General features: G+C 40.1%; 1 protein-coding gene across 3 annotated transcripts in view; it reads left to right on the top strand.

Annotated features, from left to right (window-relative positions):
* Positions 1-1,588: 1,588 nt before the first annotated feature.
* AASS (aminoadipate-semialdehyde synthase) overlaps positions 1,589-19,491 on the top strand; it is a 70,722-nt gene continuing 52,819 nt past the window's right edge. For 2 of the 3 annotated variants that reach the window (XM_029233397.1, XM_029233396.1), the window contains exons 1-6: positions 1,589-1,700; positions 10,282-10,503; positions 13,252-13,428; positions 16,159-16,243; positions 19,079-19,146; positions 19,255-19,401. In XM_029233397.1, coding sequence (XP_029089230.1) covers positions 10,297-10,503; positions 13,252-13,428; positions 16,159-16,243; positions 19,079-19,146; positions 19,255-19,401 — 684 coding nt within the window. In that variant the 5' untranslated portion in view covers positions 1,589-1,700; positions 10,282-10,296. Of the gene's footprint in view, positions 1,701-10,281; positions 10,504-10,769; positions 10,900-13,251; positions 13,429-16,158; positions 16,244-19,078; positions 19,147-19,254; positions 19,402-19,491 lie in introns of those variants that run through there. The other variant, XM_029233398.1, reaches the window with a different exon arrangement.

Genomic DNA, 19,491 nt, shown 5'->3' with positions numbered 1-19,491 from the left:
TGAGGGGGAAAAGTAAGGATTCTGATCCAGGCTCTTAATCCTTAGGAGATAATAAAGCACAGATTGTGGTTCACTGTTCTTTTCAGGCTGGTGCTGCTGTCGAAATAAAGCTGAGATGGCTGATTTTGGCCATATCTTGAAGGAACTCACACATTGTGTGAAAGACTTTGGGCTAAATAGTCTAGGCATGACACGCTAAACAGAGGTGTGTATCTCCTGGAAAAAAGTTTTGAGTTCACGACTATCACACTTGTTTAGCGATATGCACTTTTCAAAGTGTTTTCACAGCCTCATAACAAGTCCGTGAAGCCAGGTGACAGTTCTTAGAACAATTTTAGAGTCCAGCAAACCGAGACTGAGATGTAAACGTACTGTATCCACATCCAATGAATATTAAGAATTCATGCATATGTGACAAAGTCCAATGTTCTTTAAAAGTCCTGGCTAAATGGCCCTAGAGGGTCAGGGGGAAATGCATTTTGTGAAGACTAGCCTCAGCACTAGAGGCAGAAAAAACACTTGAAGTCCATCTGTGGACTTCCTAGGGAATCAATGGCCAGAGGGTAATATTCCTTTCTGTTTTTGTAACTTTCTCTAACACATACTTTTCTCATACTGCCACAGATGTGTTTAACTATTAAATGCTCATGTCAACGATCTTGAACCTAGAACATTTTTATAAACTCCACTCATATCTCCAATTACAGAGAAAATGAGAAGCTTCTCTGGAAGCTGGGGTTTTCCTCTGTATCTTTAGCTTTACACATGCCAAATCATATTCCTAATCACTCCTCTAAAGCCTTCCCTTCTTGCTGTGTTTTACTGCACTGTTCTTGATATCACCAACTTCCTAATCACCACTTAGCCAAGCCTGAAACACCAAATTTGTTTCAGTTCTTCCTCTAGCCTGTTAGTCTTACTGGTGGTGTTGACTCTGTCCTTTTAAATCCCTTTACTATCACTTTTACTTGACCCCCTTCTATACACTATCTAGACCATATTCCCTTAAGTGCACGACTCTGATCATCTCATTGACCTGAGCAAAAAGCCTCTGGGGCTACACACTATTCATAAAAATGAAAATTCATTATTCAAATTAGTAAATTCATTAATGAACATTAATATTCATTGGATGTGGATACACAACACTTAATTTCTCAGTCTTAGTTTGCTGGACTCTAAAATGGCCTTAAGAACTGTCATCTGGCTTCACAGTCTTGTTACGAGGCTGTGAAAATGCTTTGAGAAGTGCATATCGCTAAGCAAGCGTGATATACATGAAACGGAAACTTTTTTCCCAGGAGATACACGCATCTGTTGAGCGTGTAATGTCCGGACTATTTTCGTCCTTCTCCGTCTCCGCCTGTCTCCTGCTATGGACAGTTACAAACTTGGTCAATAACAGTCCTGGAAGGACGTGACGCCCCCAGCTAAGGACGTAGGTCAGAGATCTAAAAGGCAGGAGGATTTTCGGGGAGGAGCAGGGGCAGGGCATGACCTAGCACCTGGCAGCGCCGCGGATTGGTGGAGGAGAAGGTTGTTCCCTCAGGGCGGGCGCTGATTGGCTGCGGAGGAAGAGGCATGACTTCCGAAGTTGAGCGAACACCTCCTCCTCAAGGCCCCCATCCCAATTTCTGCTGGGAATTCGGATCCTACTCTGCCCGGACCCGGGAGCGCAGAAGCGGCGGGGACCGGACGAGGTGAGCAGGGGGAGGGTGCCCGGAGGGGCTGAGCAGATGGGCGGTGGGCTCAGCCTGTGAGAAGGATTTGGAGATCGCCGGCGGGGCTCTGCCAGTCCGCCGGGCGGTGCTGGCGAGCTCTGCCTCCCCCTCCCCGCGCCGCTGGGGACCCGGGAGCTCTGCGGACTCCGGCCTTTGCCGGGACGAGCGTACGGAAGAGGGTGGCGAGCGTTTGGGCCTCCTCGCCAGGCCTCCCCGCCTAGCGTTTCTCTGCACGCGAGGGCTGGGAGGTGGGGCGCAGCGGGCGCGGCTCCGGAGTTTCTGTATAGGAAGGAGAAGGCAGGGGATGGCAATTCGGGTTTCTTTCTTGGCGAAGGCTGAGGTGGGGAGCGGTTGCTGGCGAGTAAAGCATTGGTATTGAAGCTGTAGAGCAAACCCTCTGTTAATTCTTGGACTGTGTGCTTATTTAGATAGGCAGCTGTGGGAGGTGGTTGACGGAGAGGGGGGCCTCCCCGCGCCCCCCCGGTCCCCCCCCCCCCGATTTCTTTCGGCGCATCTGAACTGCGGAGACCCCGCAGGGGCTGTGCGGGCCAATGTGAGCGTTTGCGCGGGGAGGGGGCGCGGTTAGAAGCAGTTATCTACCCTGTTTAATTCAGTGGGGCTAAATGGCCCGACTACTTCTGGAAGAAATATGCTTTTTAGGCACTGATTTTAGGAGAGCGGGAGTGGGTGTGGTGAGAGGGAGAGAGTGTGTTTAGTAACTCTAACAAAGATGAACATTTTTTGATATTGTGGGTCGTCAGCTATCGGAATGTGGAAAAGGCGTAGCTGTTATTACGCCGACCTAGCTATGCACAGGACCGAACCATCACTGAATTTGACACGTGGCTTTCATATACTTTATATTGGAAGAAAAAAACAAGAAACCCATGGCACTTGGTGTGGACGCTTCTGTGTGTGTGTTTTGTAACTTGAACTCCCCCCCCTTTTTAAAAAAATTATTTATTTTTGGCTGTGTTGGGTCTTCGTTTCTGTGCGAGGGCTTTCTCTAGTTGCGGCGAGTGGGGGCCACTCTTCATCGCGGTGCGCGGGCCTCTCACTACCTGGGCCTCTCTTGTTGCAGAGCACAGCCTCCAGACGCGCAGGCTCAGTAGTTGTGGCTCACGGGCCCAGTTGCTCCGCGGCATGTGGGATCTTCCCAGACCAGGGCTCCAACCCGTGTCCCCTGCATTGGAAGGCAGACTCTCAACCACTGCGCCACCAGGGAAGCCCCCCCTTTTTTTTGCTATAAAGCTGAGTGAACCTAGGGCCAGATTACCTTCTAGCCATGTAACCTGGTGGCCGTTCTGCAAAATGAGCTAGGACGACAAAGGTTAATCCAATGTCCCCAAGTGACTTTCCCACTCTCCAGAAAATCATATTTGTTATCAGTCTCACTTGTTGCTGGTGACAGCGTCATCAGAATTTTGATTTATTTGTAATTGAAAAATTTCCCCCTTTACTAACTAATCTTCTATTTAATCATTAGCAGATTTTGGTTCAGGACTTTGGAAGTGATCTTTGGTATGTAACCAATGCCAATTTAACAAAAAAGTTTTCATTTTTCCAAATATTCTTTTTCTAATTTTCTCATAGAGATAACATTACAAACAGTGGCAAGTTTCTTTGATGAGCCCACAAAAAAATTCTATGGAATTCATGGAACCACAGAAATGCTGTACATTTGGAATGGGAAATAACCACAAACATTATTACCGTCTTCATAGAATTAAGGTGCAACCAATTATAAGATGCATCCCCATTTTGGGGATGCTAAAATGTGAAAAAACATGTTTTAAATTTGGTGAAATACAGTATTCAAATGGTAACTTATTTTTCTTGAACACTCATGCCTAAAGGGTGATGGTAAAGAGAAGGCTTACTGGGCTTCTAAAAAAATAAGAAGGGGGAAGGATTAATATGGAGCCATTGTGAAGGCCTTCCCACGGTGTGACCCAGAGTATGGAAAAGTGGTGTCTTCTGTCAGTGGTGATGGTTGTGCTCACCTTTTTTTAAAATAAATTTATTTATTAGTTTATTTTTGGCTGCATTGGGTCTTCGTCGCTGCACGCGGGCTTTCTCTAGCTGCGGCGAGCGGGGGCTACTCTTTGTTGTGATGTACAGGCTTCTCATTGTGGTGGCTTCTCTTGTTGCAGAGCATGGGCTCTAGGGCACTTGGGCTTCAGTAGTTGTGGCACGCCGGCTCAGTAGTTGTGGTGCATGAGCTTAGTTGCTCCGCGGCATGTGGGATCTTTCCGGACCAGGGCTTGAGTCCGTGTCTCCTGCACTGGCAGGCGGATTCTCAACCACTGCACCACTAGGGAAGGCCCTGTGCTCACCTTTGAGGAGTGGGCAGGCTTGCAGCCTTTTTCTTAACATTTACTGAGTGTTTATGGCATGCAAGGCAGTGCTCAGCACTTTATGCCTACTAGCGCAAATAAACTTCACAATAGCTCTAAAAGGTAGATAGTATGATTCACATTTTGCCGATGAGGCACAGACAGGTTAAGTTACTCACCGAGGTCATAGAGTAAGTGGGAAGCTGAGGAACCCAGGCCATTTGTGGAAGAGAGGAGTCAGAATTCCTTTGAGGTACCCCCTCCTGTTTTAAGCTCTGGGCTCCTGGTCACTGCAGTTAATCCAGGTAATTTAAGCGAATATCCTGTCTTCCTCCGTAGTGTTTTTGGTATTTTTGTCTCCCTGTTTACTGTACTTCACCTGGATCTTCATGAGTCAGAGTGCCTATTTATGTTCTAAAATTCTAATGCTTTTGTAATCCACAGTGCCTAGTCACTACTATCCTTAATAGAATCAGTACATCAGAGCTGAAAAGGACTTTAGTATTATATTCCAGTCTGGATTAGGAAACTGAAGTCAGGTAAGGAGCCCCATATCTAGTTAAATGTCTCAGCAACCAGGTCTGGATTTTGCTACCATTTTTATTTGCATTTCAAAATATTCATTGGTCTATGAGATTTCAGCAAGAGATTAGATCTTTTGTGGGGCATTGTTGGAGGGATGGGAGATATGAGTTCCTGTTCTTATTCATTAGCCTATTTTGTTTTCTCTGCTACATTGGTCTTTATGACATTCATTTAAATTTTCTCATTTATTTCTTCATTCTTTCGCAAAACACTTGAGTTCTCCTATGGGGCAGTCACTGGGAATACAGAGATGAGGAAAACACAATTCATTTCTTCAAAGAATTTAGAGTTTAACAAAGAGGCAGACAAATATGCAGATAAACATTTTGGATCAGACTCCAATTCAGAACTAACTTTGCATTCCATCTCAGTGAAGCTACATTTGTGGGCTAGAGACCAGGAGACTCATAGGTCTTATGTCTTTGGATGACTTTGAGTAGCTTATAGGCTTGAGAACATATGAATATTCTTAGACCAGATTACTTAGCACTAATAAGCACTCCCCAAGTCTGCTTGTTTTTACTTCTAGCTAACTATTTTGTAAGGAGTTTAATATTAAAAGAATATAGCTATGCAACAGGAAATAAAAGTATGGAGGACAGTGTTGCTGCATACCCAAGCCTAGTTCTAGCAAGCCTTGGGGTTGGGAGGTATTTGGATTAGTTCTAGGCCATCACTGGGTCTTCTATTAATTTGGAACTCTTTTGGACCTCTACAGGATTATTATGGTCTGGATGCCAAATATGTTGTGTAGGCCAAGACTCATGGCCATGCAGCTGCCTACCCTTATTTATAGTACCAAGGCTTCCTGGGAAACCATGGCTTTTTAAATACACTTGCACTTTTTGAATAAACTGGAAGTGTGGATATAAAACATTTGCATTTCTCACTCATTATTTATTTTAGTCAGCTCAAGGCTACTCCATCCTTAGTGTCTCAATATTTAACCAAGATGTATGCCTGATCATTTGCAAATAACTTGGCATTGAGAAATCTCCCCATGTAATTGGATGGTTTTAGTGTGAGTCACTGAATTATGTTCTAGTGGAATTATTTCAAAGATCTAAAATATAAGGACAAAGAGCACATCTCTGACTTTGGGGGCTAAAGATAGATGATTTGGCCTTAAAATTTCTTTAATACTGAATTCGTAATCCTTTTGATGTGTCTCAGTGGAAGCACCAGAAATTAGAAGGGGCCAAGCCTAACCCTTTTTTGTACTTAAGCTCTTGTATTTGCTTGCACATTGTTCTGGCTTTGGTAGGTGGTTTGTAGGTTTAAAAAGTTTTCTGTTTAGGTTGATAGTATGGAAGGGATTGAAGAGACTTAAAAGATTTTTGAACATTTGATGGAAGGATAAAAAGCTCTCTGTAGATCTCAGCTTTCTTCATCCACCTACCACTGTAGCCCGTGAAAACCAGCACAAATCAAGTACTCTGTTTTCTGGCATAAGTACTACCTGAACAATAACAGATAAATGTAAACTAATCCAGTTACATTTAAAAGTTATACCAACCAGAGAGCAGACTGTTTTATTATGATTCATCCATAGATGCTTGGAAAATGCTGTTTATGAAACATGGGAAATCCCATATTTATATGAGGCACGCTACCTTCATTTGTATTCTCTGGTTGTAGATGATCTTTTCTCCCATCCACTCTGACTCTAATATTCAGCTATAATTAGTGATTGATAAGTCACCAGCAGATAATGCTTGAGGTCATTTAATTAGATAAAATTGTTTCATGCTGCTCCTGTTGGATTTCATGAAAATGAGCAGGGGACTGGATTGCTGCTGCTTTACAAGAAACTAACATCACGCTATGCATACCTTAAGTAACCCCAAATTTATTTTTAATTAAAGAAAGAAAATCAAAACACTTCTCCCATAATCAATGGGCAAATTATAGCTCATCGAGAAAATGTCTGGCTTTTATTTATTTATTTATTTATTTGCGGTACGCGGGCCTCCCACTGTTGTGGCCTCTCCCGTTGCGGAGCACAGGCTCCGGACACGCAGGCTCAGCGGCCATGGCTTACGGGCCCAGCCGCTCCGCGGCATGTGGGATCTTCCCGGACCGGGGCACGAACCTGTGTCCCCTGCATCGGCAGGCAGACCCCCAACCACTGCACCACCAGGGAAGCCCCGTAGTGCTATTCTTGTTTTACAAAAACATACAGAAGAATCTTTTTAAATTTTATTTTAATGCCATTTGAAACATTGGCCCTTCATGTGTTGAAGGGAAGACTGTTTAGAAATTGTCAGGGAAAGGGTCTTGTTCTCCAACCCTGACTGGGTGACACTTCTCGTTCTCCCCTTATTTCTCACCTCCTCTTCCTCCTCCTTATTTTTCCTCTTTCCTTTCCTTCTCTTGCTTTTCCACATTCTCCTTGCTCATGCCAGAAGCTGTTATCAGCACACAACCCTGTCAATTAACCTCACTTGAGCCAGTGAATAAGACCGGAGTCTTACTGCCTTGCTTCCACTTGAAGGCATTGCCAGAAATATACATGACATTTACTTCACGATATTCTTGGAAAAGCCCATAAAATACAGGACAGGGAAGTCCAGAATAACCCACTTGGGCATTTCCATGAAATGTCAGACACCTGCAGTGCCATACCTCAGAGTAATTCAGAAATTCTCACTGTTACATATTTCTTGATGACCTGAGAATGAAATGAATGGCGGTCCCAGAAAGTTCTATGCTGAGACCAAGTTTCAAGGTTCAAGCAATTACTAACATAATCAGACCTGCTATAATCATCTTTTTTCTAAGCATCCAGAAACTTAGAATTTACCTTGGCAGGGACTCAGGAAGGATTTTTGGTGACACATAGAAAGGAGTTGATGGAGGCACCCCATGCTGTGCGAGAACTAATAATATGCCATATGGATCTGATTTATTTCTGAATTGAGCTGGCAGGAGTAACATATGTCAGATGTACGAGGTGTGGATATGCAGGCTTTGGCAAAGAAGAGAAAATCCTGAGTGTTGAATATTACCCTAGGGATTCTGCTTCTGCTTGAAAGCAACAGCTCTAGTTGGATTTCACTTCAGTTTCTTCATCTGTAAAATGGGGCTAATAATAGTATCTACTAAATAAGATTTTTGCAAGGAGGAAATGAGATAATGTCTGTAAAGTGCTCAGTATAGTGCTAAGCATATAATGTTAAATCAGTGGTGACTATTGTTCTATTTCTTTAAAAACAAAGGGTCAGGAATTGTGATTCAAGAATTCCCTACAAAAAGTGAAAGTGAAAGTGGCTTCCCAAATAAAACGCAGAAGGCCAGCCTCTGCTACTTTCCTTTCCTAGGTCCCGGGGAAGGTCTGCCGCTGCAAACGTGTATGTGTGTATTACATGAGTGTATGTGGTTATGTCTCTCCTCCCACGCTGTACCCCCGACCTCAGGCAAAGGAGGTGTGGAAGAGGAGGGAGTGTTGCTGAGAAAGGGGAAGCTGTGGTTATTAATCAAGCTTGGGCTAAGGAAAGAAACTGAATTATTTGGACATGTTTCCTAATCTTTGTGCCAAGAACTGCTACTAAGTATAGAGGATTAGGGTCACTTGGTCAACTATGGTATGTGAGATGCAGCCCCTGCTGAGAAGGTGGGACTGTTTCTGGGCTTCTCAGTGTGTTTAGAAGACTCATTTGTCTTTGGACTTGATTTCATTTACAAACATAGGGATTCAAGTTCTATGGGACGTTGCAGATTTTCCTTTGGCTTGGGGGAGAATAAATGTTATGGGCTTGGGCTTGGATTTGGGCTTAGCATAGTCTCTTTTAAAAACGAAACTATATAAGTAAACCGAAAAGTTAGATAAAGTATATAACAGACTTTTACTGAAATGTCAGTCATCCGTATTTTGGCCTGAGTAAAAGTTAGCCTGAACTCCTCGTGACCGGCATGTTCATTTGCTGTGTGCAGTGTTTTCTCTCCCTGCCCCTTTTCTTCCTAAAGCCTTCTTAGCCGGACTCTTTGCTGTTTGCTTTATTCTTTTAGTCTGTGTTGTGAGTTATCCTACAAGTTTTCTATCTAGGGTGATAAGTAGTTTGCCCCCAGGAAATAGTACTTGTACATTCCATTGTTGGACAAAACTTTCCTGTCTATAAGGTGGGTCTGATTTAGAGATTGTAGTCTGATGTAACAGAAATGTGTTCCATAAGAATTGTGCTATATGCTAGGGAATTTCTAGAAGATGTAAAATCATTTAGTCTCTATATTTTCATGCCAACCTTAAACATAGAAAACTAAGGTTCAGCATCCAAATGACCAGCAAATTAGATAGTCTGAAATGACTTCTGACTACTAAATTTATGTAACCATTTGAAGAGGCACAGAATACTGTTTGATACTTATGCTTTAAAATTTTCTGTAAAATTTATTCTGTGCTGACACATAGTAAGCCTCTTGTAAATATTTCTTAATTGAATTAATGAATAGGGTTACAGAATCTGGAATAGCAGTTAGAAAACTGAGACAGGTCTGGGTTTAATATAATAGTAGGGGGAGGTGGTCTGGTAGAGGAAACTCTGGAAAGGGGAAGAGCATGGTTTTTTCTTTTTTTTTTTTTTGGCTGCATTGGGTCTTCGTTGCAGTGCGCGATCTTTCTCTAGTTGCTGTGAGCGTGGGCTACTCTTCGTTGCGGTGCGCGGGCTTCTCATTGCAGTGGCTTCTCTTGTTGCAGAGCACGGGCTCTAGAGTGCAGGCTCAGTAGTTGTGGCGCATGGGCTTAGTTGCTCCGCGACATGTGGGATCTTCCCGAACCAGGGCTCAAACCCGTGTGCCCTGCATTGGGAGGCTGATTCTTAACCACTGTGCCACCAGGGAAGCCCGGGAAGAGAATGTTTAGAGCAACAACAGGGTCAGAGAAGCGAGGCTGGGGGTGTCAGGTGCTTCTTCAGCTTCTAACACCTGTGGTGATAAATTGTTTGTTTGTTTTGTTTTCTTAAATTTCCAATCTTCCAGGACCAATGCTTTTATAAAATTCAATACCAATGAATTACTAGAAAAATGATCCTGTCATATAAAGGTTTCTAAGTGCTTACTTTCTATTTCTGTACATATCTCATTGTGGACCAGTACAAAGCAGTCACTGACTGACAACAGGCTATAAAACACACTGAGTAGAACTAGTTTAGGAAATGGTCAGAGATGAAACTCAAAAGAGGTTGGAGCTAGATTGTCAAGGATCTTGTACATTATGAAAGGATTCTAAACTTTAATCATCAAAATTGGCATAAATTAACTTCCTGTATTTGCATTGTAGGTTAACTTGCTTAAAACTTTTGTGCTGAATGTGTGTTTGATAAAACATACATTAAAAAAATGAGCTCAACTTAGCAGATACTGAGTAGTGTCCCATAAGTTGCTTGGGACATTTTATTGTTATTGTTTTTTTTTTTTTTTTGGAAGTAACTTCGTTTGTGGAAGTTTGGGTTTGTTTGGGTAAAGAAACAGCATCCCAATGACCAGCAAATTATCATGTCATCCAGGTTTTCACTCTCCCTTCTTCATCTTGAATCTGTTACCACCTGAGTTGGTTGGATTTTACAGCAGATTTCTCAGGAGACCAGAACTGACCTGTGAGTCTTCTTGCCTTTTGTTGTCCTGCTCTTACAATTTCTTTACAGTCACCAGGTTTCAAGATGCTGCGAGTACCTAGGACCAAACTGGGCAGGCTGGGCCTCAGCCTCTCCAGGCTTCACTATAAGGCGGTGATGGCATTGAGGCGGGAGGATGTGAACGCCTGGGAGAGGCGGGCTCCCCTGGCTCCCCGGCACATCAAAGGGATCACCAATCTGGGGTACAAGGTCTTAATACAGCCTTCCAATCGGCGGGCCATTCACGATAAGGTAAATATTTCCAATTTTTAAAAATAGGTGGGACTGAAATGACCCTGTGTATGAAAAATAGGGAGCATCTGAGTGAAAATAAAATGTTTGCTAATGTCACTTAAAGACCACATGACAATATTTCTTTACTTCGTTTTTAATGAGATTATATAGTTATGAGATTTCTAGTTAGAATCCTTTCTTGAGCCCATAATTTAGCCAGTAAGTATTATTTTCACCCCATTCCATGCTTTCTTCCAGCTGAGGGATAAAATGATTGCTTTTAGGAGATGACATCCTTCAGTCATTCTCTCCTTCATGTGTGACCCTGGTTCTGGGACTGGAAAGACAAATGTCTGCAGGAAATGCTTCACTGAGTAGAGTTTGTTCATGAGTGTTTACCTTGCCAGCCACCAGGTGAAGCCCCTCATATTCATCATTCTGTTTATTCTTCACAATAATCTTATGACACAGGTTTGACTTTTATTTTTATTTTAGATACATGCATGTGTTTTTCCTTTCCTGAGCCGTTTGAAAATATGCTGCAGACAATGCCACTTTATTTCTAAATGCTTCAGTATACATTTCCTAGGAATAAATCATCTTCCTATGTAACCATTGTATCCTTTTCACACCTAAGAAATTAATAATTCCACAATATCATCTCACATCTCACATTTCAAATTCCCCATTGTCTCAACTGTCTTTTATGGTTTTTATTTTAATCAAGGCTTAATTAAGGTTCATTGTATTCATTATTATGTATCTTTAGTTCTTTTAATCTAGAACAGTACTGGGCTTATTGTTAACTAGGCTTATTGTCGTGATCATTTTGCAATATATACAAGTGTCGAATCATTTAGGTGTATACCTGAAACTAATATAATGTTAATTATACCTCAGTAAGAGAATATTGAATGGAATTTAATATTTCTTAGAAGAATTTTTTTTTTTGGCCTTTAGAATACATCCCACAAAGAATATTCAGAGTGCTGTGTTCAAAAGATATCTGAATGAGTTTTTCTCTGTGGTTACATGTCAATGTGATATCCAGTTGGATTTATTTTTGTTTCTATTACATTTTAATATTTGCTTTAAATCCTTTTTGATTTAATTTTATTTTTCAAATAAGTTAAACATTTACGAGCTTCAAAGATTAAAACTGTATAAAAAGATGCGACACAGAGAAGTCTTGCTCTCATCTTAATCCCTTACATCCCATTCCCACCCACCCTATAGGTTACTATTTTCATCAGTTTCTGATCTATCATTCCTATGTTTCTTCTTGCAAAAATAAGCATGTGTATGTGTGTGTATGTATGTGTTTTCTTATTTTCCCTTCAGTCTTATACAGAACGTTTTATACTGTATATACTCTTTTGCACCTTGCTTTGTTCTACAGCATACCTGGAAATCACTTCATGTCAGTTCATAGACCTCAGCTTCATTCTATTTAATGGCTGCTATAATTACTCCATTATTTATCATGACTTATTTAACCAGTCTACTATAAATGGGCAAATAGATTGTTTTCAGAGAAACCAGGTGTGAACCATATGTTCATTCTTTTACTTTCTTTCCTATTCATTTGTACTTTACTTTGAAGTAGATTCCTAACTAGATTTATCTTCATTTTATTCAACTGCCATCTAAGATGCTTTAAAAATTCTGCCTGGATCATGCTACCCCTTTATTTAAAAATCTGAAATGATTGTCTATTGCCTCCATGTACTAGCTATGAAATCTCAGTTTAATGTGTAGGACTCAGGTTTCCCATTGATAAATTGGGGATAATAATAGTACCTACCTCATGGGAGTTTTGAGAATTAAATGAGATAATTCACCCAAAGAGCTTAGCAAAGCACATAGTAATTTATTAATAAATATCAATGATTATTTTTATTTTTATCCAATAAAGCTCATATTCACCATAATAATATTCAGTCTATTTTTCTAAATTGATGCACTTATTATGCCCTAAACATCTCCTTACTTTCCCATCTCCATATTTGTATATATTCCTTCACTATCTCTTACTGATATTACCACCTTGTATTTCCCATCTCCATCCCTCCAAATCTTATCCAGCCTTTTAGATTAATTTAAATTTCCACATTTCCTTGATCATCTCACCTGGGAGTTATCTCAATATCCATTAAAGTAATATATCACTTAGATTATGCTACTCATAATGTTCTTTTGAATTCAGCCTCATGCACTGTGCCTCTGACTTCTTTTTACAATATTTTGTGAGCTCCTTTACAGGAGGGATCTTGTCTCTGTTTCTTTGTGTCCTATCTCATCTCTAGCACAGTCCATGGAACAGAGTAGGGCAGTAATAAATACTAACTGAACAACAAAAAAACAAAAGAAAAGAAAATATTGCATGTATGTCTTTCCTTTAAAAGTATACCTGAGTAATAAATTACTATTTAGCATTTAATGTTTCAGGGCATTGTTAGCACAAAATATACATTTTACATGTATATTTAAATCACATGTGCTAGCAGTTATGGTCAAACTATTAACAGTTCTTAGATTAAAGTATGTGCTGAATTCTCTAATTTTTTGTTTCTGGTACAAAAGTCAAACATGTTAGATTGATCTTTAGCCAGCGAGTAAGAATATTAGAAGTAGTTTTTCTGTTACTTGTTCCTTATATTTTTTTCCTTCAAAAGGTTGTGACTTTAACTGCTACATTTATTTATTAAAGAAAATATGAATACAACAAATCAGGAGAATAACTTTTAATCAAAATTACATTCCCAGGAATATGTCAAAGCTGGTGGCATTCTTCAGGAGGATATTTCTGAAGCTTGTTTAATTTTGGGAGTTAAAAGACCCCCAGAGGAAAAATTAATGCCTAAGAAGACCTATGCATTCTTCTCCCACACCATAAAGGCTCAGGAGGCCAATATGGGTTTGTTGGATGAGATCCTAAAACAGGTAATTAGTGGCTAATATTCATAAATGTTAACATAGAAACATATTTTTTTTTAACTTTTAACTGTCAGGTGGAGTTTTAGTTTTCTTTCAGCATCTAGAAAATACATCACGTATTCACCTCAGTAGGAGAGGTGATCTGCAGTTAGTGCTTGTATAGTTCTGCTGCTCTTCGGGCTGCTCTGCTGGGCAAGTTTGGAGTTTGTGATAAGAGGAACCAAACACATTTCATTCCTTTGTATTCTGAAATGGGAAGAATGATAGAAGCATTTGCTCCAAATGATTATTAACTTATAAGGTTAATAGTTCAAATATTAGCAAGTAGAATTTTAGAGCTAAAAGGAACCTCAGGGATCATATAACTTACCACCCTAATTTTTCAAATGGAGCCCAGAGAGGTGAAGTGACTTGACTGAGGCTGCACAGCTCTGTAGTACCAGAACTGTACTGGAAACTATTTTTACATTTATTAACATTCATAAGGAAAAGAAACATTTTTTGAGATATAAATACTGTGGAAAAACTATCATCTATTTAAAATACATCTATTTAAAATACTCAACAAATATTTACCAAGTGCCTACAATGTGTCTGACACTGATCACTGCAATGAACATAGCTTACATTTTAGTACGAGGAGACACTAGAATAAATAAACAACACCTCATATGTCGCTTGGTGATATGTGTAATGGAGATAAATACGATACAGAAGAAAAAAAGGAGTGCTGGGCACTAGGGGAGGTGATAACGCTACTTGAAATAGGATGATCAGGGAGTGCCTCATTGCAATATTGGCATCGAGCAAAAATTTGTAAGAGGCAAAGGATCAAGCCATATCCATCTGGGAGAAGCCTTCCAACCTGAGAGAATAGTAATGCAAAAGCCCGACAGACAGTCTTTTTGAATGGAGGATTAGAGTTAATCATATTCTAAAATGCTTATTCTGCCTGCTCTGTGAATAAAAGTTGGAGACGGGAGAAGGAGAGCAAAATTGATAAGAAGATTGTTAGTCTAGACTAGTCCAGATGCTAGGCTACAAATGATGTTGAGGGCGGCGGGAGTGGAGGTCGTGACACATGGACAAATCTTGGATGTATTTTAGAGGTCTGATCCTACAGGATTCATGGATGAGATGAATGTGGACTATGAGAGAAAGAGAGGAGTCAGAGGCGACTCCAAGATTTTGGTTTGAGTAACTTAAAAGAGTTGCTTTAGATTGACATGATGCTATTGCACGAGGAGCAGGCTTGGGTGGGAGGATGAAGATTTGAGCTTAGGGCCTGTCGAGTTTAATTTGCCCATTAGACATGTAAGGGGAGATGCTGAGTGGGCCATTGGATGTGAGTCTGTAGCTCAGGAGGGCAGCTTCTCCAGATACACATTTTTCAGTTGTCAGAGACTAGATGGTATCTAAAGCCATGAGACTGGGTGAGGGTAAGGAGTGACTGTAGATGGAGAAGTCCAAGGTCTAAGTCCTCGGGTAAGGATGTTAGAGCATTAGAAACTAGACTTGAATCTGACAATAGGTAGAGGACAGGAGAGTTTCACAAACAGTAAAAGTAATGGAGGAAAATGTATTTTACATAAACGTGTAGACTACATTCTTACTAATTTCAGATTCCCTAAACAGACACTGTAGTTAATTTACAGTGTTTCATAAGAACCAATTCAAAAAGTAATTAAAGGAAATAGTATTGTAGAAGAATGTTTCACTTTAAGCAGATAAAACTCCTCAAAAAGTACTTTAGAAACATTTTTCTTTTTGGTTATATGAAGTTTCGTTCATTTCAAGAAAATGAAAACAGACCCAGCAGGGCTGCTTTGGAGCAACATTTTGTAACAGATTACTTGGAGTTGGATTAATATTAAATATTCTTAAATCCAAGCACATGGCAAGAATTATATCGTCTTTGAGGAAAGAGACTATTTAAAACATTCTGTAATTCCAATGTGTCAGCAGTTTTTAAGCATGAGTTCATAGGACATTTCCAAGAGAGAGGGAAGATTCCCAAGGAAAGAGGATTTTAGTGAAGGTGAGGAAGTGAAGCGCAAGCAGCTTGTGCTACTTTTAAAATAAAGTTTGCTTGTGAAAGGCTGGAGAGAGAAAAAAAAGAGAGAGACAGAGAAACAGTGAGATACTAAGAGAGACAGAAGGAGAGAGAGAAAGAGAGAGAGAATGAGATAGATTTGTGTGTATGGACTTGAGAGGGTGTATAGTTGTTATTTTTAAAGTAGAAGAGAGACCTGGGTGTATTTAGAATGGCTGAGGGAAAGGAACAGTGTAAAGAAAGAAGAAAGAAAAGAAAGAAAACGTTTGAGAGGTCTTGGAGGACATAGAATAAAGCTGGCATCTAGCTCACAGGGATTAGTCTCAGGAAAGACTTGTGTTTTTTGAGACTAGAGGGAAGGATGTGAGGATGAGTGGGGGCAGTATGTGGATATATTTGTCAGTGGTGCTGGGCTAAAAGTTAAAAGAAATCATGCCTTTGTTGTTTTATTGCCTACCATCAAGGGGTGTTAGCACCCTGCTAGGACCATTCTTTCATCTCTCATCACAAACCTATCATTGGTTTGTGACCCAGCATTTTCTAAATATTTCATGGTGCACCTGGCAAGTCAAGATCTATTTTATGAGGGAATACTGTGAAATAATCACTTGCTCATATATGTTTGTGCTCATTCAAATTAAGCTGGATGGGTCTGGTTGAGAAATTTTTTACTGTTTCTTCAGGAAATCCGACTTATTGATTATGAGAAAATGGTGGATCATAGAGGAATACGGGTAGTGGCGTTTGGACAGTGGGCAGGTGTGGCAGGTAGGTATGCCAAGGCTGTTACATCACCCATTTTCTAAATTTGCCTGGGGAGTAACTGTGTTCTCTCTTTTCTGTGGCAAGGGGATGGGAGTGTTCATTTCCACCAATAAAAATAAACATGGGGGTGTGACTAAGGGTGATGAATATCAGGGGAATAAAATAAAATCATTAAACTATATTTATTACAAAAAATAAGAAAAAGAGAGCAGGGAGAAGGACAACAACTATGCTTAGGCTCTGAATTTTTACTGTTTGGAAGACTGGAAAGAGAGGTCAGTTTGGTGATGAGAAACTGAAGAATGGAAGAAACGGTAAAAGAGGGAGAAAATGTACGGGGACAGGAGCCAACAGAGGAGCAGTCTAGCAAGGATACAAGCTGGAGTTTGGGGAAAAACAGCACTTGATTTTTGTCCCAGTTAGTACTTTGAACCATCTTTAGTTGAGAAACACCACATGTTATAACTCTTTATCAGATCAGACTACTTGAAGGTGTATAATTGTCAGAATAAGTAGACAGAAAATTTGTAGGGATAGAGGACACAAAACACTATCAACCGCTCTGACATCAGTGAAAGTTCTTGAGCACCCAGCACTCCACCCAGCAACTTGCAGAATAGAATACATTCCTTTCCTGTGGAACATTCATCCAGATGGTCCATATGCTAGGTCACAAAACAATTTTTAACAAATTTAAAAGGTCTGAAATCATAGAGTATGTGCTCTGACTATAATAAAATTGATCTTAGAATTATAATACAAAGATATATAGGAAATTTCCAAATATTTGGAAGATAAACAATGTATTTTTGAATAACCCATGAGTCCAGAAGATATCACAGGAAAAATTAGAAAATATTTTGAATTGAATGAAAATTTAAAACACAGCACACCAAAATTTGTGGAATGCAGGTAAAGTGGTGCTTAGAAGGAAATTTATAGCATTTAATGCTTTCATTAGAAAAGAAGAAAGTTCTTAAATTAGTAATCTAAACTTCCATCAGAAGAAGCTAGAAAATGAAGAATAAATTAACCCAAAGCAAATAGAAGGAAGGAAATAATATTGATAAGAGGGAACATCAGTTAAATTAAAACAGGAAAATAATAGAGAAAATCAAAAGCCAGTTCTTTTTTTAAAAAAATAATCAATAAAATTGATAAACCTCCAGTTAGATTGATTTTTTAAAAAAAGAGAGAGAAGCCACTTTTTACCAATATTAGGAATACAAGAGGAATCGTCACTATATATGTCACAGATATTAAAAATGATAAGGGAATATTATGAATAAGCCAATAAATTTGACAACGTTGACAAAATAGGCAAATCCTTGAAAGCCTCATCTCAAGAATAAATAAAACACTTGCATATCAATGTACAAAATAAATTCCACTCATAGGCATTTATCAAGAGAAACAAATCATTTTTTGTAAAGAATTATTTATAGTAGCTTCATTCATAATAGCCCAGACAATCTGCAGAGGAGTAGATAAATAAACTGTGGTACATCCATAGAATGGACCACTCCTCAGCAATAAAAAGAAGCAAACTACTTATACGCACAAAGTATGCATGAATCTCAAAAACATCTTCCTGAGTAAAAGCAGACACACAAAGAAGAGTAAATACTTAAAATTTCATTTGTCTGCAACTGTAGAAGAAACGAATCTGTAGAGACAAATAAAATCAGTAGTTGTTTGGGGCCAAAGTTTGGGGAGGATTGACTGGAGTGATGGGAATATTCTGTATTTTGATTATGTTGGTGGTAATATGGGTGTGTGCATTTGTTAACAGTTATCAAACTATAGACTTTAAATTGGTGTGATTTGTTGTCTATAAATTATTCCTTTAAAAGTTGACATCAGAAAAAAGGTCAAAGAAAATTTGTCAGGGATATGGAGAGGGAAAGTTCCCTTCCGGAAAAGAAGGGGAGAATGGATGCTGAGGTCTTCGTTACAGGCATGCTAAGTTTCTGCTACGTGAAGGACATCCAGATTGAGAAATCCATAAGGTGGTTGGTTGGGTCTTGAAATAAAATATCTGTGTTAGAGATACAGACTTGGAGTCATCATCATACAGAGAGTACTTGAAATTTAGGAATGCATGAGATTAGCTAAGGGAAAAATGTAGAGATTGAAGAGAAGAGTGCCTGGGACAGAATCCTGAGAGTGACCAATACCAAGCAAAGGGCAAGGCACTAATATAAAAGGAATGGGCATGGGAAGTGGAGCCTGCAGAAATGTAGGGTGAAAATGTTCAAGCCAGGCAAGCTGAGGGAAGAGAGTCCCAACAAAGAGGGGCTCTACATTGTCAGATACCTCCGACAAGTAAGTCAAGATCTGAAAAGTGTCCCCGAGTTTAGCTGTGTAGGTCACTGAAATGATGGGGGGAGGGGTCATAGGGTCAATGGTGACTTCTTTTTTGCTTATTCATTTGTTTCTGGTATGAGAGAAATGGAGGCGTGTTTAAATGTTGATAAGAATGAACCAATAGAGAGGGATAGAGAGAGGACATAATTCAAGAGTAAATTCCTGAGAGAGACAGGAAGGGATGGGATCTGGAGCAAAGGTGGAGAGATTAACCTTAGAGAAAAAGAGGGGCACTCTTTCCGTTTTAGCAGGATTGGATGTGGAGGGGACAGGTCGGGGTGCAGCTGGGTTAACGCTTTCGATGGCAGAAAGTTGAGGGAATGGATAAGATGACTACTGGGGCCCCTTCCAAATCTGAGATGCTGTGGTCTGTGCTTTCTCAGAGCACGGAGCAGGTTGGAGGACAGGTAGAGAGAACAGCTTCAACTCCTCCCAACTAATGGTCTTTCTGTTGGTCTGATTCTGCAACAGGGATGATCAACATTTTACATGGAATGGGTTTAAGGCTCCTTGCTTTGGGACATCACACACCTTTTATGGTGAGATGTTTATTGTGTCTATTTTTTTTTGAAATACATGTCACATTTTAAGAATAGAAACATGTCTCAGGTGGTAGACTAATGTGATCCACGTGTGCTTGCTTGCAGCACATTGGCATGGCTCATAACTACAGGAACAGCAGTCAGGCTGTGCAAGCTGTCCGAGACACTGGCTATGAAATATCTCTGGGTTTGATGCCAAAGTCGATAGGGCCCTTAACATTTGTGTTCACAGGGACTGGTAATGTATCTAAGGTATGCTCCAACTGTCTTCTTTCTGTAAAGCAGTCTGAAACTCTGACACTAACCCAAAGGATGTGGGCATTTTGTGTAACATTTCAGAGC

The sequence above is a fragment of the Monodon monoceros genome, unplaced genomic scaffold (genome assembly GCF_005190385.1).
Source record: "Monodon monoceros isolate NGI ecotype Baffin Bay Population unplaced genomic scaffold, NGI_Narwhal_1 Super_Scaffold_2, whole genome shotgun sequence".
Classification (NCBI taxonomy): Eukaryota; Metazoa; Chordata; class Mammalia; order Artiodactyla; family Monodontidae; genus Monodon; species Monodon monoceros.
This window is presented reverse-complemented; position numbering and strand designations above follow the sequence as displayed.